The sequence below is a fragment of the Meles meles genome, chromosome 15 (assembly GCF_922984935.1).
Source record: "Meles meles chromosome 15, mMelMel3.1 paternal haplotype, whole genome shotgun sequence".
NCBI lineage: Eukaryota > Metazoa > Chordata > Mammalia > Carnivora > Mustelidae > Meles > Meles meles.
The window spans coordinates 22,673,779-22,697,601 of record NC_060080.1 but is presented as its reverse complement, the minus strand read 5'-3'; the positions used below and the strand labels follow the sequence as shown (position 1 = coordinate 22,697,601).

The window sequence follows — 23,823 nt, the reverse complement described above, 5'->3', positions numbered from 1 at the left end:
GCCGTAACTACCATCAAAGTCTCAGAACCTTAAACCTCAGATAACTTCTCAGTTATATTACAGACTGAGATATATTCCAGACTCTCACATATTGCGAAGGGGTAATTACAAGAAAAGTCAGTGAGATCAGGAGCAGTTAAGTTTCTTAGGCAAGATTATTAGGTAAAAGAAGTGAAAGGAAAGTAATGTAACGATAACATTCCGTGCGCGCATGCTTTAGGAACACTGTGATGTGTGTGCGCTAAGGAGAAAAGGACGCCTAAGAAGACCATTCAGACAATGTGGCTCAGGCTTAAAAAAAAAAAAAAAAAAAAAAAAAAACCATTCCTAGTAGCCTGTCGCTGAAGTGACTTAAGGGAAACTTTTCGGGCCCTGAACCCCAGTGTGTTTGCATAACCTGCACAAGGTCGCTTCAGCCCTCGCGGCGGCAATAGAGGCATTTCCCAGAGCCACACACAGGAATTCAGCGTCTTTGCATGCAGGGGTGCTCCATGCTACCCAGGTCAATGCCTCCCACAAAGGTGCTCTGCTCAGAATGACAGGCAAAGCGGGTGCCCTTTCCCGCTTTCTAGACTCGCTTCCTAATAATGACTTGCACTAAGATTTGGCCTGAACTCTCTTCTCCTCTCCGACTCTCTTCCTTCCTTGGACAAATAGTATTTCTTCTAAAAAAATATCTCTCCGAGGCTTTCCGGACGCTCACCAAGCGGAACAGGCCCCCCCCCCCCCCCACCCCCGGCCTCGGGGACGCAGCGCCCCCTGGCGAACGCGGCAGAGTGGCACCATCCGGCTCCCTGCCGAGCCCACGGCCACCACCAAGAGGCGCTGCAGAGCCGCGCAGGCGAGCCCGCCTGCCAGCCCCCAACCCCGGGCAGCGCGTACTCACTTGCCAGGGTGGTGACGCTGCTGAGGTTGTGATCGCCTCCGACACTGTGGTGGGGGGAACAGAAAAGAAAAGGGAGTCTGAGAATGCCGGCGACGCCAGAACAGCTCAGACGCTGCCAAGATGGGCCTTTCTCCTTCTGGGAGACACCTGGGGGTTTGGAGCTTGTCGTTTCCTTATTAGTGCAGTGGAAAACCAAACCAGGACACAGCAACTCCTCTGCCTTGTCCCCACAAACCGGAACATCAGCCAAGAATGGATTTACAGGGCACGACAGACTTTGTTGATTTTTAACTCTGAGGGTTGACATTGGGGTCGGGGAACCAAGTGGGCCTCTTCACCCCCTTTTTAAAGGCAGAGTGACCCTTCCCTGTACTCCGAGCCCAGTCGTGCCCCACCAGCCACTGCCGCTGGTCATGGCTGTTACCACTGACGACAGAGGGGAGAGGTTTGCCCTCTCATCGCTCTCTTCCCATTTGGCTTGGGAAAACCTGCTGTAAAAGGGTGTCTTCTAGGGTGCAACCCATCTTCCAAGCTGCTTCTAAAATTCCAAGGAAATCAGAGTTGGATGGGTTTCTAGGCATGAAAATATGGAACATTCCAGAGTTTATTGGATTCCCTGCCTTTCCATATCTCCTCGTTCTCTGCCAAGTATGTCTGGGAACATTTAAAAGGGTCTCAAAATGTTTGGGGTTTATTTCTGTGCAACGTCACGAGGGAGGATGCCAGGGATTCAACACTCTGGTTCAGTCTGGGGCCAGAGATGCCAGATTCCAGGCTGAGGAAACAGCAAACCTGTCCTCTCACACTTGGCAGGAGCCGGGTGTTCAAAGCACGAGTCCAGCTCCCTGCAGCCAGTGGCAGCCTGGATTTGATTACAGCCAAAGCAGGAGAAGCCGGCATGAGGCAGTCACGATGGGGGAATGTGCCAGATTAGGGGTCAGAACCATCTGCTCTACTTTCTGTTCTTTTGCCATCTGGCTGTGTGACCGAAGACAGGTTACTTGCCCTCTCTGAGCCTCATTTTCTCATCTGGAAAATGAAGGCCCTTTAATAATGATGCTACCATTTCGATCTACTTTGCGTCAGGCACTGTGCTGGAGGCTTAAACTCTAATCCTCATGACAGTGCTCAGGCAGTATTAGCATCCCAGCACCAACGGCAAGGAGACATGCTCAGAGAGGTTAAGTAACTTGCCCAGGGTTGCACAGAGCTGAGCAGCTAGGATTCAGGCACAACTCTGGTTTCAAAGGCCACTGCCCCTTCTGAGCTTAGGCCCCAGAGGGAGAAATGAAAGCTAGGGTAGATTTTCAACCCAAACATTTGTGCAGTTTTTCCCCCAAACTCCTCCTGCTCAGGTCTCAGTTCCTGTCCTGGGGAATGTAGTGGTTTGGGGAAGCTTTGCTTTTCTTCCTCCAAGTAAACCAGAAGTGTCTCATTGTAAATCACTAATCAGGTGGTTCATGTGCCCGCTAGAGGAATGGTTTTCTGGGATGCTCTGGGGTCCCCCCTCCCCCCGCTGCAATGAAGGGGTCATTCAGGGTCTTACCATATTCTTACTCACCTCCAGGACAGGCCTCGGTACTGAATCAAGACATCTGGGACGTCCCCAGGCTTGGATCCGGCCCCATTACCTGCCTGACAGGCAACATCGAGGGGTGAGTTTCCTTGCCTGTGGCCAGAAACTCCCCCATTCTGGGTCTGGCTGGGAACGCCTGGGCACCCCCTAGAGTCCAGAGTCGAGACAGGTCCCAGTCCCGATGTGCCTCCTGCCTCACGCGAGTGAGCGAGAGCTCCCACTGGGAATCCTGGCGCCAACCACAGCGTGGTCTCACCCTAAGAAACCCTGCCCAAACCCAGATCAGGTGACTCCAGGCTAGCAGAACTGCTCTGGAAATTAGGCAGCGGTGTCCGTTTTTCCAAAGGACACATTTCAGGGTCCCATTTGCCTCATTCTTCAAAGTTGTGAAACAAAAGCCCATCACAGTCCTTTTATATCAATATAGCTCATGTACACACAATTTAAAAAATAGAAGAAAATAAAATGCCATGTCCCTACCCCTCAGTTGAAGAGAGAGCCTGGTCTTTTGAAACCTCAACCTGGACACACTCTACAGGTGCACGTCCCTGGCCTAAAGCATGTTAACTTCTAAGCAGGGCCGTGGCAAAGGTCATGCCGGAGACTGGTCTCTCGGACAGCATGGGGAGAGGCTGGCCTCCATGAGAGGACCTCCCCCAGTCCATGGGGGAACCTCTGCTCTCTGGGGTCCCCATTCCTCTGCCACGTGCCACGTATGTTACCCCCAAATGGTGCCTCCCAGGAAGTCCCGAAGAACTGTGCGGGATTCTTGATGAGTCCTTATCCGGAGGGAACTTGGAGGGGACCAGGGGTTGGAGGGTAGCAATACCCGGCCACGCCCAGCAGGAAGTGGTTGGGATAAGCCATGCTAAGGACCAGCCTGCCTGTCCTTCCAGAGAGTTATGAGCAGCAGGGGGTCTGGGATGAAGAGTCGCCGAGGGGTCGTGGGGGGGCGCAGCTGCAGTACAGGGAGAGGATTTCAGACTTGGAGTCGGGCCGGTGCGAGTCCAGCATCTGGGAGCCATGCAGTCATGGGTACATGGTTCACCTGCCCGGCTTCACCTTCCTTATGGGTTAAATTTAATCGCATTTCACAGGATTGTGTGGGTGAGGCGAAATAAGACAGGTCAAAGGCTGGGCGGCCACAGATGTGAACAGTGCCTGCTGGCCTTTCGGGAAGATTCCACTGGAGGCCCTGAACTCTACTGACCCAAAGAGCAGCAGCTGGAAACATCTGTAATGAGTCACTACTGAGCAGAAGCGTGTGTCTGGGAGCCTCTGGGACCCTCCACCCGGTCTCTCTAGGGCCTGATTTTGCTTTTCCTGGATAGCACTTTGCAGGCCTGAAGGGTCACCTTGGAGTGGCTGCAGGAGTAGGCGGGGACCATTTCCGTACCTCCCTCTCTCCCACTCCCCCCTCCCCACCCCACCAGCACCCGCTCCTGTCTCCTCCTCTCTTCTCCCTCCTTTAACTTCCTCCGTGACAAGCGCCAGGGCTTTGAAGGAGCCTCGCACCACAGGGGAGACCTAGTCCGATCTGCCCACCCCCGCCAGGCTGTGAGATCTATCCCAGCTGCTCCCTCTGTGGTCCCCCTCAGAACGGAAGGTTCCCCCGCTCCTTCATTCCAGTGTTGGGAGAGGAATACGAGGTTAGGCTGGAAGTGGGGGAACGTGCCGGGCGAGGAATGCTGGGTCCAGGGCAGGCGGGCTGGAGAGGGGCTGGAGACGGCCACAGTGGAGAGTTCCTCTCTCCCGGGTCTCCTAGGAGTCAAGACCGCCTTCCACAGTGGGGGTAACTCACCGTGAGAGAGTCACCCAGGGCGCCGATGACCTTGATGTCAGCTGGCTTCAGCCTGTGAACTGAGAACACACACCCGTGAATGGCAGAAAGAATGAATGAATGAAAATGAATGAAGACCTTCCCGGAAGACTGAGAGAAAGTCCAATTGTAATAGCAACTCAGTTGGACAGAGAGTCCAAGAGCCCATCCTTGTCATAAGGCTCCACGGTAGCAGCCGCAGGGTCCACCTGCTCTCTCTGCCTGAGGACGCCCGCGGAGGCTCCGGAACTGGACGGCGGACCCATCTCTGGGCTGGGGGGGTGGGGTTGGGGTGTGGTGTCCGGGGCCTTTGGCGAGAGCCACCGGGTGAGCAGATCCCGTTGGGGCCTGAAGCCACCCCTGGCCACTCGGTCTGAGGATGAGGCAGGAATTGTGGCAGAGACACAACCAACCCTTCATCTATTCTAGGATCTACTGAAAACTGGGATCAAATTTTATATCATCCATATATTGATGAACAGAATCAGCTCGGTTTTTCTAAAGTGGAAAGGAACATGCTTTTATACCAGTGACCAATTTTTTTCGAAAAATCAAGGTGAAGTTCATATAACATAAAATCGACCATTTTAAAATCAACGCTTCAGGGGTGGTTAGCCCACCTGCAATGGGTGTATGACCATGACCTCTGTCTGGCTCCAAAATACTCTCATTTCAGCCCAAAGGAGACCTGTACTTATTAAGCCCTCACTCCCCCTGCCCCCGAGAACCATGAATCGGTGCTCTGTGGATTTTCCTATTCTGGGCATTTCATAGAAATGGAATTACACACCATCTGACCCCTCTCGTCCTGGCTTCTTCCCCTTTCTATAATGATTCTGAGGTCCATCCGTGTTACGGCACATGCCAGGATTTTGTTCCTTTTTTTGGCTGAATAATATTCTCTTGTACGGATATAACCATATTTTGTTTATCCATTCACCTGCTGATGGACATTTGGGTCGTTCCCATCTTTTGGGTCTTGTTGTTGCTATGAACATTTACATTATAAATAAACACGAACATTTATTTATAAATGTCTGTCTCCAATTATTTAGGGTATATATACTGAAGAATGGAATTGGTGAGCCTAAGAATAAGCCTGGGCTTAGCTTCGGGAGGATCCACCCAGCTGTTTTCGGCAGCCCGACTCTATTTTGTTCGTCTTTGGAGTTTGAGCACGTACTGTAATGCAGCCCAGCAGCCATTTACTCATCTGACAAACAGGCTGACCACCGCTCAGTGGCCGGGTGCTCTGGAGACGACAGAGGGATCAGAAATGGGGAGAGCCCTCCAGGAACTCACAGGCTAAGGAAGAAGTAAGAACCATCCAGTTATAATTATCTATAAGCTAATACACCCTGTGGGAGACAGAAAGTGACATAAAGTTCTGGACTTGCAAGAATGATTTACCCCCCCCCCCCGGGGGGGGAGGTTTATGTGGCGGGTGGTTCAGAACAGGCTTCATGGAGAAGGTGGTGTTTGAACTCATGACGTGACGAGATAAGGATGGGGGAGAGGGAGGTTGGGGATTGGAGAGACAAGCATCAGGAATGCCTGCGGTATGGTAAAGTGAGAGATGTCTGTAAGGAACAGACAGTCATACAGTTTGGCTTAAGTGGAGGGTCTGTAAACGAGCCTAGCACAAGATAACATTGGAAAGGTAGGTTAGGGCCACGGGGCGTTTTATGCCCAGCTAAAGGCCCCGTAACAGGACTATTGCTACATGTATAATTACTTGCATATATACACTTGTACTGTATCTATCTACCCCTTGACCTAATACACAGATGAACATGAACCCAAATGCATGTTGAGGGCCACAACTTAAATTCCTACACTCTCAGTAAGGCATCCAATGAAACACAGAGCACCAGATGCTTTTGACGCACTGCTTTGACCCATGGGACGACACAGAGCCTGCTTCATCCATCAATATCCAGATCATGGTTGTAGAATTCTGTCTGCACCAGAAGCTGTATTAACACTCAGCGGAAACAACGTTCAAAGGGATCTCCAAGTCTTATCTCCTTCCCAAGCGACATCTTTTCTATCGACTTCTATACCGTCTGCGGATGGGGAGCTGTTGCTCCCATGGAGGATACGCTCACTGAAAAAGTAAAAGTCCCTGCCTCTTCCTATGACAGCATGCAAACCGACACACACGTAATTGTGAATGTGTGTGTGCAAAAGATATAGATCAGTGGTCTCAAATTTGAGCATGCATCAGAATCATCTGGAGAGGTTGCTAAAACACAGATGGTCGGTTCTTACCCTCAGAGTTCTGCTTTAGTAGGTCGTGGGAGGGGGTGGGCTAAGGATATGTGGTTAGAAGAACAATATCAAATCACAAAGCCAGCTGCACACATTAGCACACATCCACGGGGTTGAGCCTGAGAACTTGAAAATGACCTCTTCTCAGAGAAATTGGGCTATGGGTAAAAAAGGCAACCAAACAGAAAATAAGACCTCCTTCCCTCAACTTCGAAGGGCTTATTTTAGCTTCTGGCGATGGCAGCCAATCACTCTGTTCTTGTTGCCATAACGTGTGACATAGACAGTGAATGCTGTGAGCGCTTGTTAGTAGGCAAAGGCTCGGGAACTCTTTGAAGCTGGTAAAATGCGGAGGAGATGGACAGGTTTGCTTCAAAAGCGCATTACAGTTTGCTAGAGAGGCAGCTGAAACCAGTCATTCCATCACCTAAATTTGTAGCAGACAAAGGAAACATACACACACACATGCGTGCGTGTGTGTCCACCTCTATGTGTGTGTGTGTGTGTGTGTGTGTGTGTGTGTAGATCTATCGATGGGCGGTGGGGGGGGGGGGTCCTCCTGTTGGTCCTGAAGGATTTCCTTTGAGAGATAATAAACCAAATGAGCCAAGCCTACATGGGAGGAGTCTAACTTATCTGGGATTTTATTAAGACAGAGCCCCACATGTTTCATTTGTTTACTATCCTGTAGACCTTGATTTGAGTTTTGCTAGTATCATCATGCATGACAAAGACACAGCCTGCAAACCCAGAAAAGTGCTTTAGCAATTGCTCTCCTTGGACCAAGAACTATTTAGAGATAAGATTAAATTTATATGGTCTGATTAGCTAAACATTATCTGGTACAAACTGTCCACCACCCTGAAAGAAGCTGATAAATACATCAATAACTCATCAAGATTTCTACAGAGGGGGCCTCTTATCAGAAGGCCATCCAAGCTATGACGGAATGTCCTGAATAGCAAGGAAATGGCAGACAACAGAATGGGGAAAAGATGGGACACTTTGGAGTTTTGTCTTGTACAACCTAACAGTTTAAACCACCTGGGGCCATCATCTGAAAAACCAGCTTTCTCTTAATTTTTAGCTACGGGCTGCCTGACCCACGGTTCTCTGATTTTAGGGACCTATGTGAAGACTCCTGCAATGGTGGTAAACTGCTGGCACAAGGTTAGAAACTTGCTTCTGCCTTAGAAGAGCTTCACCATGGACTTATCTGAAGAAATACGTGCATTGCACACAGGAGCTCAAGAAATGCACTCAGTTGAGTTACGGGCTTAATTAGCGGCTCTGTGTCAGAGACTTTGCAGCTCTTGAAGTTTTAAATGATGGAGACTACAGGGAGAGGAAATACTTATTCATCCGAGTGTCTTTGGCTGATTTTGGATTTGCTCAGCCGACTGGTCCCGCTGGGGGACAAGCAGGCTCTGGATCCCTGTGGGGCGTCGTTCCTTCCTTCCTAGTCCCAGGTTAAGCCCCAATACCCGTGAGCAGGTGGTGATGAGAGAAACATTTCCAGGGTCTATGCTGCCTGTTACACGGTCAGCTCACAGCAAAGTGAAACCCTTAGCGCTCCCCCGGTGCTGTAACTTGGGCATTTCCTACCAGCTTTTGAATTGCTGGTTTTAGTCAAATGGGTACAGCGAATGACGTCAAGGACTTAGAAAGGAATCGATGTCTTCAATGAACGTAAATGAACGGTTCTGACTTCCTAGTGCTGGTGACGGTGGCATCTTGATTTGTGGATCTCTGTTTCCAGAGCCTATGAAGTCTTCCCTCTGTGCGGAATTAGCCCCTTGACGTCAAGATGGCCAGCTTCAGCAGCGAGCCAAGAGCCACTGTCCTCCAGGCTCCCGACTGCAGCTCTTTTGTTTGCAAAAGGCTAGTCTTTTTCTCCCTGGGAAAGCCTCAGGCCAGCTGCCAGGCCTAACATATTTTTCTTAGTCATCCCAGCTACGCTAGGGGCAGACCATGGGGTAATGTCAAATGACGCAAGGGGCGCCTGGGTGGCTCAGTGGGTTAAAGCCTCTGCCTTCGGCTCAGGTTATGATCCCAGGGTCCTGGGCATTGGACTCTCTGCTCAGTGGGGAGCCTGCTTCCCTTCCTCTCTCTCTGCCTGCCTCTCTGCCTACTTGTGATCTCTGTCTGTCAAATAAATAAATATTTTTTAAAAAATCAAATGACGCAAGGATGTACAAAGTTAGAAAGCCCACAGGAGCTAGACCTCACAAAATGCACAGATGCACTGACGGGGAGGGAAAATGGGTGGCTTTTATTGATTCCTCTAGCTGCCGAATACCAACTGGTCATAAAAAATTACATCAACTTGATATATCCCATCCCAAAGCCTCATTGATTGGTGGAAGGGGTTCACCCCTGTGGGTCCCACAGGGAATGAGTAAGGCCCCCAGGTTGCTGGGACTGTGGCCTGTTGATGAAGGCAGTCCCCGGTGTTGAGACATCACTTTTGGTTAGCTTGGGGTATCTGTGGGTGGTTGGAGAGAAACACTAGGGAAGGAGGTGACAAGGGAGGTTTTTGAAAAGAATTCTGAAACACGACGGGTATTTTATATAGAGTCTTAGTGAAAAACTGCTTTAATGGAAGGCACTTAAGGCACTTAGATCTAGTCGGTTGGAAAGATCTTTTTCAACTCAAAACTGTTGATTTTCTGAATGAAAAATACTCATTTAGATTAATTCCGTGAACATCTGCTGGGCTCCTGTATGTGCTGAGTCATTGGAGGTGTAAAGATGAGATGGCCTGATCCCGTAAGTACGCACCAGAGGCTCCCATCTCAATTAGAGATTGCAAACATGATCTCCAGGGCAGTGAAAGATCTTACCAGAAATATGACAATTATCACGGAAAACTAATGATGTGGCCTCATGCGAAGTCTTTACAACTACCCCAGCCGTTCCAAGGACAGGGCGAAAATGTCCAATCAGAGATCATGCACAATAATGAAATGTATTTTTCATTATTGTCCAGTTAGCTGTGGCCATTGTCTTAAATGACAGCTTTCAGGCAGGACTCAGAAGGGCAGGCCCTGCCCTCATTCAGCAGGTCTGCTCCCCAGCTGGAGCGAGCCAGTGTTTTGGTTCCCTGCCCACTTGCTTAGATCAAGGAGACTGAAATCTATCCATTTGCTTATTCAGATGGTCCCTATCACCAGAGTATCGTCAATCTCAAGGTCTTAAGCTTTCTTGTGCTTGTATCTTCAAGTGCCAACGAACACAATAATCTCTGGGGTCAGGTTCACATTTTTATTTGGGTTTTGATGTTGAGATATGTTCTACGGGATGGGTTGGTTATCATCAACATGACAGGAGCATAATCTAGGCAGATTGCAAAATGCTTTATAGCTCATCCTCTCAGAATGATAAGATTAAAAAGGAGATGGATATCATTTCTCTATAAAGACTATAGTGATTGCAACATTCAAATTCTGCCTTCCTATTCCAGCCTACGTCCGTACGTACATATATACGTACATCTTTGGGGTTTTACTGTAGGATGGTCTATGTTGGAAGGTAATAATTTGTCTCCGCTGCTAAAGCTCTGCTAGCAAACTAGCCAATAGGGAAGAGTCACCAGGTAGGAAGGAGGGAAAATTCTAAAGGCTAAACGGATGTGTGCACGAGCGCCTTCTCACCTATTCCAACCTCTGCAACTTAGAACAAGAGGCGGCTATAGACTGAAGATTTGGTACAAGCATTTTTAACTAGCTTGCTAGTCCTATGACTTAATTTGTGCATGGAGAGCTCAGACACGCAGGAAGGGGCAGGCTGACAGCTCATTGTTCTCGTGCTCAGCAAAAAGGAACAGACTACAAAGATCTATGTCCCTGAAAGAATCCTGCTAGGCACAGTGACATCCCCAAATCTGATTTCCTATCTTGGAAGGCAGCTAGGAGGCATTCAATAATCATCAAATAAATGAATGAACACGTGAACAAGTCAATGAACAGATGAGTCACCCTCTAGGACCAAGCAAGCACAGGAACCTATCGCACTGTTGGGGGAACGTTCCCGGGCTGATGTTTTGAGTCCTGTAGGCCAATACACAGCCTCCCCTCACTTCCCCATGACCACCATGGTCATGTGCACTCTCAGGCTGCCTCACCTGGAGGGAAAGAGTTAGCCCTAAAACAGCTCCTTTTGGGGAGGGTGTCTGCCTGGAACATTCCAAGAGTCTCATTTTCTGGGCCCAGCAGTAGTCACTCTGGAAATACCGAGAAGCAATGAGAACAGCATGTTTATAAGACAGAGTGCTTTCCTGTTCTGTGCAATGTTTGAGTGCATCCTGCTACGGCTCTGACACACAGGACGAATCGGGTATTTTTGCTTCCCATTTAATGATAGTTTTGGTCTTTGCAGAACAGATTCACTTCATCAAGGCTTAAAGGCCGGGTCAATGACAGCAGCTCACTCAGCTCACACTGGGCTCTCTGCAGAGTAAGACCTGGCCCCCAGTTAATGCTTAATAAAGGCTTTCTGATAATGGTGTTCTCTTCTTTTAGTTAAAGAGGAATCAAACACAAGCATGAACTTACAAATGTACAGCCAGAGCTCTCTCTACTGCTCTTGCGGAAAACCTCTCAGGCGAGGAAGGCCCGTTAAGGTTGTCCTTACGTCAATGATTTCAGGCCTCCAAGGAGGTTAAAAACCACTTGACTGGGGGCGCCTGGGTGGCTCAGTGGGTTAGGCCGCTGCCTTCAGCTCAGGTCATGGTCTCAGGGTCCTGGGATCGAGTCCCACATCGGGCTCTCTGCTCAGCGGAGAGCCTGCTTCCCTTCCTCTCTCTCTGCCTGCCTCTCTTGTGATTTCTCTCTGTCAAATAAATAAATCTTTAAAAAAAAAAAATTTAAAAAAAAAACAAACACAAAAAACCACTTGACTGGAGCCTCGTACCTGAGGTGGGAATTGTGTTGGAGGGCTCCTTGTCTGGGCAGGTGATTTCCATCCCGTCTCTCACCTGCAATAAGAGCACAGAGAAGGAGAAATGGATCTTGTGACGTAGAAAACCAGATGAGAAGCCAGGCCTTTATTTGGAAAACACTAGTCAATGGAGAAGCCTAGGTATGGCTTAAGAGCCTCCCTCTCCTTCAACATGACTCTCCGAGTGCTCCTGACACCCTTTCCTAAATGCTCCCCATCCTGTCCCCTCTCCTCTAGTCCCTCCACCCAGGCCTGTGCCCAGGCCTGTGTGACTTCATCCTGGAATACTGCAGGACCCACAGCCTTCGGTCCTGTGGGCTCCCTCCCCAGCCCCTGAGCCCAGACAGATGGCCTGCTCTCTCTCCCAACATAACAGAGCTCTGTCACCCCCCTGCCCACATTCTCAGAGAAAGCAAGGATTTCTGTCTGTTTCATGTACTGTATCCTTACAGCCCCGAAGGATTTCTGTCTGTTTCATGTACTGTATCCTTACAGCCCCGAAGGATTTCTGTCTGTTTCACATACTGTATCCTTACAGCCCCGAAGGATTTCTGTCTGTTTCACGTACTGTATCCTTACAGCCCCGAAGAGGATATAGTAGATGCTCAATGAATATGTGTTGGTTGAAAAAAACTACATTTCTGTAGCACTGACATCAGTATGAAGTCCGTCCTCCTTAGCACATCCGTGCCTCTGCCCAAGTCTACCTCCGTCCCCCACTTACATTTCCCTCCCTCTGGGCTCCCACACTCCCATCCACCTGGTCACCACCCTTGGTCATCCCTCAAGGCTGGGGTCATTTGTACTCTTTGGGAAGCCTTGCCAACCCTCTCTGGTTGGTTGCTTCCGCTGTGTTCCAGAATACCCATGGAAACTTTAATTATAGGACTCACTCCACCATGCTGCAATTGCTGGTTGGTTCCACCGGGCTGAGTTCCTTGTGACACGTAATGTATTTTATTCGTGGTTTTCTCTCTTACTCCTGCTATTCCCCCATCTGCCCGCCCATTTTGTCATTTGACAACTAATGACTGGGCACCTGCTCTGAGGCCCCACATTCTAGGCGTACACAGAAGGTATTCAATAAATGTATCCTGAGAGAATGTGTTGCTCCCCCTTATCAGATGACAATAATAGCAACACTCATATAGAACTCAGGGCATACCGCATACTAGCAGATGGGCTTTATCACTAATGTATTATAATTGATTAACAACTCTATGAGACCAGGCTGTGACTATCATTTCACAGATTTAAAAAACACCAAGGCACAGAGATGGTAAGTACCTTGCCCAATGACACAGAGCCAGTAAGTGGAAGAGTCTGGATTTGAACCCACAGCCAGTCCTCTCACCTCACGGTACCATGCTGCCTTCCGGATGTTTCCTCATGGCTGAGGTATTTGTTAGAAAGTGTGGGACATGTTGCTAAATCAAGGGTCTTTCGCACTCCATCTCTCAGGCTCTGTGGTGGGTCAGCTCTGCCTGTGCGGCCTGGAGTAAGTCTCACCCTCTTTTACACAACAGGGAGATGGGGACGGCACAAGTACTAAACTGGTCTCAGCTCGTATTGGCCCCCAGTCTTCTGAGAATGAGCACGTTGGCCTTCAAGTGTTTCCCGGCTCCTCAGAGGCGTGCGGGCTGCCCTATCGCATCTTGACAGGAACTACCAGAGAGACTCCTGAGATAGGCATCCTGTAGAGGAGTAAGTGTGAGGTGGGCCCCGCAGGTGTGCGCCAACTTCGCAGGCCTTTGGGTCTCCGTGCTGTCTGGTTTCAGACTTTACCACACTTCTCTGCTTTTTTCTTAACTTTCTCCTCAGATTCAGCGCTCAGATGAGTCTAAAAGGACTAGTTGCCAGAGATCTGCACCCCAAGGCCTCCCTGAAGCCTCAAGGAGAGCTTCCTGCGGACTCCACAGACCAGCTTCAACCACCGACGGGGGGGCGGCGGGGGGAGTGGCCACACATTTGACCCTTCACCCTTTCCAGCCAGTTCACGGGGTTCCAGAACCTAAAGGACCACGGGGAAGGTTCCAAAGACAGAGCAAGGGGTCCCGCCCCTGGTTCATCTGCATGTTTGTCCATCACAGAAAACCTCAGCCTACCTCATGCTTCTCTTGAGATTTTGGCAGCTTGGGCAGGTAGTTGCTGTTCTTGTAGGTGAACAGATAGGGATTCTCCTGCAGAGGAAGGGGATACATTGTAACCATGACCTGAAAATCAGTATGGTTCCTTCATCACGCTGTGTCATCCAGCCATGCCTTTGGCCAATTTGGAAATTTCATACCACCCTTGAAATGATGCCAAAACCATTCTCTGGCTTTTCTTCTCTGCTCATTAGTTCTCTGAAGAAGCTTATTAATACTTTGAAGTTTCCAGTTTCCAACTGTCAGCATCTCTTGCTACCCAAGCTTCACGCTACCAAAGTACATGCATTTCCACAAAAAGAGAACTTAATTGTAAGCTTCCTGGCAGCCAAAGCAAAGAGGGAAATGGGTGAATTATATAGCTCTTATAGCCTAGTCATAAAAACTAATGCAGCAAGCAAGCCAAACGTTTAGCTAGCATCAAACGATAAAAAGGAATTCTCCTGATTTGTGCTCAGTTTTTTTCTTTTCTCATTCACCTATTCAGTAGCATTAATTCTATACCTGCTATATTTTAGGCATGTTATTTAAGACACCCATCCTTACATTCGGGACCGGGTAAGCTGTGGTTTTGATCCTATGCCCTCCACAGGTGTGGGCCTCAGTTCTGGCATCATGACTCCCTGACCCACAGGTATAAACTTTAGGTGTGTTTGGCACGCAAAGCTGTGCCCAGCCTAGAAGAGCCAAGCCAAAACTCTAACGGGGCTCATGTCTCAGTCAGGGAAGACTGCTTGTCACAGAAAAGCCCACTTCTTTGTGACCCCATCTCTCCCCAACTCAGCCAGAGATTCCCCCCCCACCCCAGTTCTGACCTACCTGAGAGGGACAGGTCACTGGCCTTCTCTCTCTTGCACCAAATGGCTCATCTTTCTGTCCCACCGGCTTCATCTGGAAAAGGAGGTGATCTTTAGAACAGAGAAGTCTTGCGTAGGGGGCTGCCTCCTGGGGTAGCACTGACAGGCTCACGTGCCCAGCACTTCTCTGAGCGTGACCTGGGCCCGCAGGCAGCACTGGTATCCCCTAGGGACACGTTAGAAATGCAAATCTCCAGCCCCATCCCAGACCTACGGAAGTCAGAAACTTTGGGGTACAGTCCAGCTCTGTGCATTTTAACAAGCCCTCCAGGAGATCCCAGTGCATACTCCTGCTGAAGCGCCTAGAGGAGAGAAGTCAGTGATTCCTAGCCCACTCCTCCTGATGATCCAGAAGGAGACACAGAATGCCAGAGACAGTGAGCTGGGACGGGGACTCCATCCCTGATGAAACTTCCCTCAGAGAGGAGAGCAGGCATGGGAAGGAAGGCCAAACACTTGGCTGATGTGTAAGGCATGCAACCTCTCCCCAGGGCTCCCCTTCCCTTTGTGTTCATGAACCCCCATGTCCAGTAGCTCAGGGCTGATCTAGGCAACTGCTTGATTACCGAAGCCAAGGGAACACAGACTGTCGTGCCTGGTGCGCCAGCAGGGGGCGCAGCACATGATACACTCAGGTTCAAGCACCGAGAGGAAGATGGGGAAATGAAGGCAGCTGAAGGATTCAGCGCGGAGATGACTCAGCCATCAGAAAGGATGAATAGTCAACTTTTGCATCAACATGGATGGGACTGGAGGAGATTATGCTGAGTGAAATAAGTCAAACAGAGAAAGTCAATTATCATATGGTTTCACTTACATGTGAAACTTAAGGCATAGCATGGAGGACATTAGGAGAAGGAAGGGAAAAATGAAGGCGGGGAGGGGAATCAGAGGGGGAGACAAACCATGAGAGGCTATGGACTCTGATAAACAAACAGGGTTTTAGAGGGGAGGAGGGCAGGGGGATGGGTGAGCCTGGTGATGGGTATTAAGGAGGGCACGTATTGCATGGAGCCCTGGGTATTACGTGCGGACAATGAATCATGGAACACTACATCAAAAACTAATGATGTCCTGTATGGTGACTAACAGAACATAATAAAAAATTTTTTTTAAAGAATTCAGTGGGGACAGTGGAGAGAGGGCTTGTTTTTTGAAAAACAGAGGGTAAGAGAGAGAGAGGGAGAAAAAGAAGGGGAGAGAGGGTGGGGGTGGGGTAGAGAGAAAGCGAGAGAGAGAGAATCTCTAGCAGACTCTGCTGAGCACAGAGTCTGACACAGGGCTTGATCCCACAACCCTGAGGTCATGACCTGAAACAAAATACAGAGTCAGATGCTTAACTGACTGAGCCACCCAGGTGCCCCATGTTTGTTTGTTTGTTTGTTTGTTTGCTTTTTTTAAAGATTTTATCTATTTATTTGACAGACAGAGATCACAAGTAGGCAGACAGGCAGGCAGAGAGAGAGGAGGAAGCAGGCTCCCCACTGAGCAGAGAGCCCGATATGGGGCTCGATCCCAGGACCCTGAGACCATGACCCGAGCAGAAGGCAGAGGCTTTAACCCACTGAGCCACCCAGGCATCCCAGGCTTTTTTTTTTAAGTTCCTTTTTTATTTTAGTTTTTATTAAAGATTTATTTTAGAGAGAGAGAGCGTACACTAACAGGGAGAAAGGGAGAGGGAGAGAGCTCCTTAACCAGACCCCCCACTGAGCTTGGAGCCCAACGCAGGGCTTGATCCCAGGACCCTGAGATCATGACCCGAGTTGAAATCGAGAGTCAGCCACTCAACCAACTGAGCCACCCAGGCACCCCTCAAGTTCCTTTTGTTCTCTTTAAATGGTTGTTACACACATACGTGAACACTTGAAGGAGGAGGTAGGTTTGAGAGAACACAGATTACCTCTTGTACCGGCTATTCTGCCATTTGGGAAACTCATGTTTGCTGTCAGCCCTTCTGCCCACAGGTACTAGGCTCTTTGTCCCTCATCTCCCTTCCAACGACTTGACAAAGGATACAAAAGGCCAGAGGCTACCAGACGGAGTGCCCTGTCTGGCTCAGGCATGGGCTCTGCCATCCTCCATGAAGATTTTAGATTCTTCAGCAATATCTTATCCCGGTATCTGTGCCCCATAAACAAGAAGCGAGGAGAGACCTTTACCCTTCTTGAGAGTAGCTCTTCACCCAAATAAACAAAGTCAGATAAGAGAGGGTAATTAGCTTAACCTTTTGGAAAAGGAGTGGCACCCCTTTAGCTCAAAGGCTGGAGAAGGAACGGGGGTTCCCATCTTCTTTCAGTTTTATTCTGAAGGTGGACACACCTAGAAATGGGAGGTCCCACCTGGAATGTTCAAGGCTGAGCTCTGCAAGGGAGTGTACGGTGGCCCGCCTTCTCCTCACCTCCCATCTTCCAAGAATTTAATCACATCTTACTAATTCTGGTGGAATGGACATAGCAGAGCCCTTTTTTTTTTTTAAAGAGCCTTCAAAAGGGAAATTCAGAGGATTGAGTCAATATTTTCCTTTAAGAGTCTTTCCCCAAAATCTCTTGATTAGTCTCCTACATCCTTCCTGCTCCTCTAATGCCCTTCCCGTGGCTCGGACCCTCTACCCTCCTCAGTGCTCAGAGATCATGGAGAACGATGTGGCCAAAAGTCCCCTCCCACTGTCCTTCCTCCCACTACTCTGTGCCCTGCATAAGCACATGTCCGCCCCAGGGACCGGCAGGGGGCTGCTCTCTGTGCTTTCACTCTGCTTCTCAGTCCCGGAATCACCCACCTTTCCTCCCCATAGCCTCCCTGCCACACAGGAATTAACTGGAGAATGGGAGGGATGACCTTAGCCATTCTCTCCCAGGAGAATTCCTGAGGGTTCTCACCCGGTCTCCCTCCAGTGCCTCGCATGGGGCTTGGCGTACAGTGTGTGTGTTGGGTGGGAGGGGGGTGTCTGTGATTGCTGGAAGGATCTGGGAATCGAGTTCCCCAAGTGCGAGTTTCTTCAGAACTAGCATTGCATAAGAATTATCAGAAATTATTGAGGTGGTGGCAGGAAGGGCCAAGGGAATGAATGATGTCTCCCACACAGAATTCTGCAGCTTTGTGTCAGGAGCCCGGCTTCTGTCTGCGGGTGTGTCAGGCTGGGGCAGTTCCAGGGGTGATCCAGGGGCAGACCTGTATACCCCCTGTCCTGCAGGCATGTGGTGCTTTCCTCTGCCGGCCCGCAGAGCTTACATGTCTGCTGGGGCTTGGCTGGGGGGAGCAGATACGGGTGTAGCCCGCACAACTGTCCCCTCCGTGGTGTCCTGGGGACTTGAGCCCCTGTGGTCACAGTGACTCTGTTGGCCCCTCTGTGCTCCCCACGGAGGGGGTGGCCCTCATTCAGGGCTGTCCGTGAACGTGAACGTGGGCTCGGGTGGACATAGCTCACTTTCATCTCAGTGGTCTCAGTGGAGCCCAACCCAGCAGAGACTCAGGGAGACAGAGGCAGAGATGTTCCTTGCCCTCCTCGTATCCCTAGGAAGACACAACAGGGAACCCAAGGGGGAACCACTCATGTATTTTGCCACAGCCCTCTGAGGCTGCCTGAGGGACATCACACCCCCTTGGCCCAGTAGAGAAAATGGAGGCCCAGAAAGACCACACAGCTCACCTCAAGCAATAGCCCAAAACATGGCTGGAACCAGAACTCAGGTTTGCTGGCTCTTTACCCAGAACCCTTTGCGCTCACCATTTCTTACAGACTAAGCCATGCTTACAGGAGCGGCCCATGCACTCTAGCTGCTGTGTCCTCTCTGGGAGCCCTGAATGGTCTGCCGCTACCCAGCAGACGGACACACAGGGGAAGCCCTCCGTCTCCCAGGGCCCGGCGGCAGGGATCTCGTGAGCTCTCACTGGGAAATGACTGGAGGTTGGTTGGATGGGTCTGGAGACTGTGGGGTTAACAACCCACCCAGGAAAGCTGCCTCCTCCTCCTCCTCTGAGCCCTGGTGACACCTACTGTGTCCTAGCCCTTTGGCCTTGACTGTGAACCTTTCCTTTCCCATCTGTGTGCCTGCTCAGGCCATCCTTGTTCTCACGCTCAAGTGGGCCATAGGGCACCATGGTGCTGCGTGCCCATGTGAATATGAAGGTCAGAACTTACCCTCCATCATGATGGTTCATTATATCACTGAGGCCATGGTCACCCATGACGATCGACAGCAAGAGGGAGGGCTAGAGGGGAGAGGGAAGGCGAGAGGGATGGGGAGGGAGGGGGAGGGAGAGGAGCCTTTTCCCTGGATCTGCTCACTCTGGCATTTGACTGTCTTCATTTGTCCCCAGGGCCTCTTGATCCCCATGTTTCCTCTCTCAGCAGACCACCCTCCTACTGCCTCTTGCTAATGCATGAGCTCCTTCTTTTCTCCATGCTCTTTGTTCCTGAAAGTCCTCGTGCCTGGGAACACCCACCCTGACCTCATCCAACACACCCTGCAAAGCCAATTGGAATCCCATCCCCGTGGGGTTCTCTCGCCCACAGCATTTTTGGGTGCATGGTCTAGCACATCACTGCCCGCTGAGTTCAAGGTTACTCTTGTTCTTCTGGGTTGCCTGACCCTCCAGCCACACCCTGGGTTCAACGAGGGCAGAGGCCATTTGGCTTGTCTTATGTTATCCTCCTTGGACCCAGCACAGGGCAGGGCACGTTGTAGGGGCCTTTCCATTGCTTGGAAGAAAGAGGACATAGAAGGAGGAGGAGAGAGGTTTGGCTGAACTAGAATCAGCCCTTCTATCCCCCCGACTCAGGAGAGAGGGCAGAGGGAGGGAAGCCCCTGTAGGAAGGGCCACATTCCTTTTCTCTGACCATCCCAGAAGCAGAGTAATTTTCTGAGGAAATAGCCTACCCAAGGGTCAGACCCACGAGAGAGTCCTTGTTCAAAGAAATCCAAAAACGAATCCCTGTCTTCTCCAAGGGATGGTGTGAACCCATTGCCATGGGCCATCTGGGGACCCTGCCTGTGCCCCTTGTTCCTGACTAATGTGTGCTGACTGCTGCTGCTCATGGTTCTCAGCCCAGCGCGTTAGCTGAGGAGATGAAATTTTTCGAACCAAGGAGGAAGAAAACCAAATTTCTATCCCTGGAATTCTAAAAATAGGGCAACCTGAATGGGGGAAAAATGACAAAATCAGGTCTCTGTCCAGTGCCCCAGAAATGTTCGGTTTTGATGTTCTGTCCCATCCACAGACTGATCCCTAGCTGGCCCTGGGGGACCCCCATAGTCTGGGGAAAGCCTGTCATAGGTACAGGAAGAAGGGCCCACACATGGGGAGTACTCACTGAGGGCTGGGTCGGGGGTCACGATCAGGAGTTTGCAGAGGGGATGCTGAGGACTTACATTCACACAGCTAATGAGGAGGGGAATTAGGACTTGAACCCAGGTCTCTGTCATTCCAAGTATGTGCTCATTCCGGGCACCGCCCTGGGCCTCTGAGCCACATGATCGTGGAAATGTTAAGTGAACCTGATCCCCAGGGCCTCACTCCAACTGACATCACCGCAGAGACTTGGAGGAGACACCCCGCCTCTGGGAAGAACAGGAATGCGGTGGCCCAGAGCTAAGATAAGGTGAACTCCCCCAGGAGATCAGAGCTGGGCTGTCACTGGGTATGGGAAGGGTCTTTGGTGGCTCAGAATCATTGTCCTGGGGTCCTGTGGGCATCCTGTAGCCACTCCATCAGAGCAGTGGGCACAGTGGGTGTGGTGGTGGAGGTCCCGCCTCTCTTCCTGTGTGCCAACCCCCCACTGGCAAAGTGGCCCCCTGGGACCCTCAGCCACTCACCATGCTGTTCCAGAGATTCAAGGCGAGTGTGCTGGGGTCCTGAAGTGATCGCTCCCCCTGAAAGAGAACCGGATGAGAACGCCTGTGCTCCCCTGAGGATGGGGTGACCTGATGTGCACTTTGAAGCTCTCCCTGGCAGAGATGGGGTGGCCCTCACCTGCCCAGACTCTCTTTCTACCCCATCCCCACCAATAGCGGCACGTACTTCCAGGACTCTGTCTGGGGACAGGGCTCAGACGTGGGGGCCTGCAGGGGGAGGTCAGATGTCTGGCTGTCCTTTGTTGTCGGAAGTCTGTACATACTGAGCGAAACAGAAGGAGCGGGTGACAGGGAAGGGGCTCAGGGCTGGTCTGAGTGGGGGTGGGAAGGACAGGAGCTAATATTCCTCCTCCTCCTTTTAAATGACTATCGGAACATCCTGGGGGTCCTAGAGGGGACACCAGGACTCCAACAGGCAGGATTGGAGCCTGAAGGGAGGGACTGTCCCAGATGCCCAGTGCTACATCCTCTGAGAGAACTTGGGGAGCATATGTGAACCCACCATAGTGCTCGTGGTCTGGGCAGCCCTGGTGGGGCAAGAGGCATTCGCCCAGGGACCAGAGGGTGAGTGGGGGCAACTCCAAGCACCGTCCCTCCCAGGGAGAGAGAGGCTCCACCTTGGGGCTGCTGTGCGTCTAGGAGCCCATCTCCTGGGGCTCCCCACGCCTCTGGGGGACATTGTCAAGAAAGTATAAGAGGGTAGCACAGCCCTTCTCCCCCAACACTGCATATGTTGGGCTTGGGGAAGCCCTGCCAGGCTGGGGCGCCTGTGGAGAGGATGGTGACCGGGGGAGGCTTGGTCCCAGCTCCTTGCGGCAGCCCTCACTCACCCAAGGTGGGGTCTCGTAGAAGGCAGGCTGGAAAACCACCACGAAGGACTCCTGCTTGTTGTACTTGCTGGCGGCCAGGAGACGGTCCCAGCTCTCCTGAAGAAGGGAGCGGGGAGGTGGGTACCCAGAGCCCAAGCAAGACCCAGTCCGCCCCATCCTCTGACCAGGGAGCTCCGAGCAGCCCCAAGGCCCAGATCACCGATCTGCACTGCTCAGAATTAAACACTATTCAGGTGCTCCCCCTCTTCTCGCATACTGGGGCCCTTTGATGAACTAAACCGGTTTTCATTTTCCTCTGAAGCCCCAGCATCAGGCAATAGGCGAGATGGACCTGAAATATATTCTTTGGGAGCTCGAGAAGTACACGTCGGGCCAGCTCGTGCTAGGGCCCCGTGCTCTCCTCCAGGGCTGGGTTCTATCAGGGTGGGGGGAGGTGCTAGTTGCCACTCCAAATACATCATTTCCAGATAAAGAAGATGTGGTATATATACACAATGGAATACTATGCAGCCATCAAAACCCCCGAAATCTTGCCATTTGCAAGGACGTGGACAGAACTAGAGGGTATTATGCTGAGCAAAATACGTTGATCAGAGAAAGACAATTATCATGGGACCTCTCTGATATGAGGAATTTGAGAGGCAGGGCGGAGGGTGGGTGCTCATGGAAGGAAGGGAGGGAAAAAATGAAACAAGATGAGACCGGGGAGGGAGACAAACCATAAGAGACTCTTAATCTCAGAAAACAAACTGAGGGTTGCTAGGGGGAGGGGGGAAGGGGGAGGATGGTTGGGTTATGGACACTGGGGAGGGTATGTGCTATGGAGAGTGCTGTGAAGTGTGTAAGCCTGATGATTCACAGACCTGTACCCATGGGGCAAATAATACATTATATGTTAATTTTAAAAAAAGAAAGTGCAAATAGGTATGTGTTTATGTATAAAAAACAAACAAACAAACAAAAACCAAACATGTCATTTCCCAAGTGAGAAGAGCCATACGCAGCTTCACGCAGGACTTGCTTCTTAAATCAAAGCCGTCATGGTAGCACAGGTCGGGAGCAACCTGTGCTTTGAGCTGTTTGCCAACAGGGATGATGGTGTCCACAGAGCCCTCTATGCTCCCTTGAATCCTTTCTCTAAGCTAGAATGGCTCACCTCCCAGAATCCTGACTCGGTCAGGGGCTGCGGTCTGGGAAACAAGCCCCGCCTGGGCAAAACCAGCTCACCAGCCACTGCTGCATGATATAGGCGGTGAGAATGACCAACAGCATTTCAGAATGAATCTGCAGAGTTCTTGATCTTTGACTTCAGGTACCACCACCGACCTCTACCCCCACCAATCCCCACCTCACACAAGGGAACACCAGAGCATCGCTAGGAAGAGAATGCAGAGCAGCTCTCTTTGGTCCCTGACTCTCAGTGCTGCGTTCAGTGGAAGAAGTCGGACATTAAGAAGTTTGCTCTCTCCTTGTTCCTGCCATCCCTGTTCTCCTCCAGGACCACCTGCCCCTGGGGAACCACAGCCAGCCTCCCAGGGAGGGCGCACCTGATAGGACCATTGTGTCACCATCTTGGAAAGCTTCGAGGTCTCCCCTGAGTCTCTGCAGGGCTCTGCCGCGGGACTGCCGGTGAAAACAAATGAGAAATGAGAGCATGGGTGCCGAGTCGGCCATTCAGGCTGCCTGTAGGGGAAGGACGGGCCCGGGGGCAGGGGGGGCATCCTGGGAGTTGCTTAAGGAGTGTGGAAGGAGAAGTTGGAAGTCTTAGAGGTGCCGGAGAAGGAAGGAGGCACACGTTGGGGGAGAATAAAGGGTAGGGTCGCCCTCACAGGACGGTTGCCTGCGTCCCACACTGTGGCTGACACAGGCAGTCAATGGACAGATGCTGGTTTCATTTCACCTCCCTTTTTACCTGAGCTGAATCCCTTGGTCCCAGTGAGAGACCACCAGAGTCTCAGAGAGATCCACCAGGTTCACGAATGCTTTGGGGACCTAGGAGAGGACAAGGGAAATGATGAGCACTGGCAAGGTCACCACGGCTGCCCAGGGGCTTCTCTGGAACCCTGGGTTGGAGACTTTTTGGTGTCTGGTCAAACATGGTGGGGGGCCTTTCCTTGGTTAAAAACACCCTTTGGTTGGGGTCTGTCCAAAGCTGCAGGCACAGCCAGGTCTGCCATTCAAGAAAGGCATCATTCGCCGTCCATCCCAGGAGCACACCCAGCGTCAACAGGCGAGACGTTGGTGGTGGTGGGACTAATGGAAAAGCTGCCTCCCCGGGGAGCAAAGGGTGGGGTGGGAGGTCCCCTTGTTCGCAGAACTGCAGAGCTTATAAAGGTCAGTTTAGAAAGGGAATGGTCTTGGGCTGTCCCTGCCCTAGACTTAGAGGCCTCCAGAAAGGGGAGGGTCACTGAGACCCCAGGGAGGAACTGTGCTCTATCCTTTCTCCTTCCCCAGAAGTCTGGCTCAGAAGTATTCTTTGATTATCAAGAGCTCTGTACCAGAGCTGGTTTTCCTTAAAAGGTGAGAAGATGGGCTACTCCACACCCTCTGCTTTTCCCCTGGGTCTTGGCTTCCCTCCCGAGTCCATTTTCCCCATCTCAGTGGAGGCCACTTGGGAGTAAAGTGGCACCTGGCCCATCAACCCTTG

General features: G+C 51.0%; 1 protein-coding gene across 4 annotated transcripts in view; it reads right to left on the bottom strand.

The window, feature by feature from the left end:
- PLB1 (phospholipase B1) overlaps positions 1–23,823 on the bottom strand; it is a 122,858-nt gene that overhangs the window by 61,905 nt on the left and 37,130 nt on the right. For all 4 annotated transcript variants that reach the window (XM_045979692.1, XM_045979690.1, XM_045979691.1 and 1 more), the window contains exons 11-20: positions 23,089–23,168; positions 22,724–22,799; positions 21,177–21,272; positions 20,308–20,364; positions 14,457–14,528; positions 13,596–13,670; positions 11,464–11,527; positions 4,264–4,322; positions 2,448–2,521; positions 887–930 (exon numbers count right to left, since the gene is read on the bottom strand). In XM_045979692.1, coding sequence (XP_045835648.1) covers positions 887–930; positions 2,448–2,521; positions 4,264–4,322; positions 11,464–11,527; positions 13,596–13,670; positions 14,457–14,528; positions 20,308–20,364; positions 21,177–21,272; positions 22,724–22,799; positions 23,089–23,168 — 697 coding nt within the window. The remainder of the gene's footprint in view (positions 1–886; positions 931–2,447; positions 2,522–4,263; positions 4,323–11,463; positions 11,528–13,595; positions 13,671–14,456; positions 14,529–20,307; positions 20,365–21,176; positions 21,273–22,723; positions 22,800–23,088; positions 23,169–23,823) is intronic.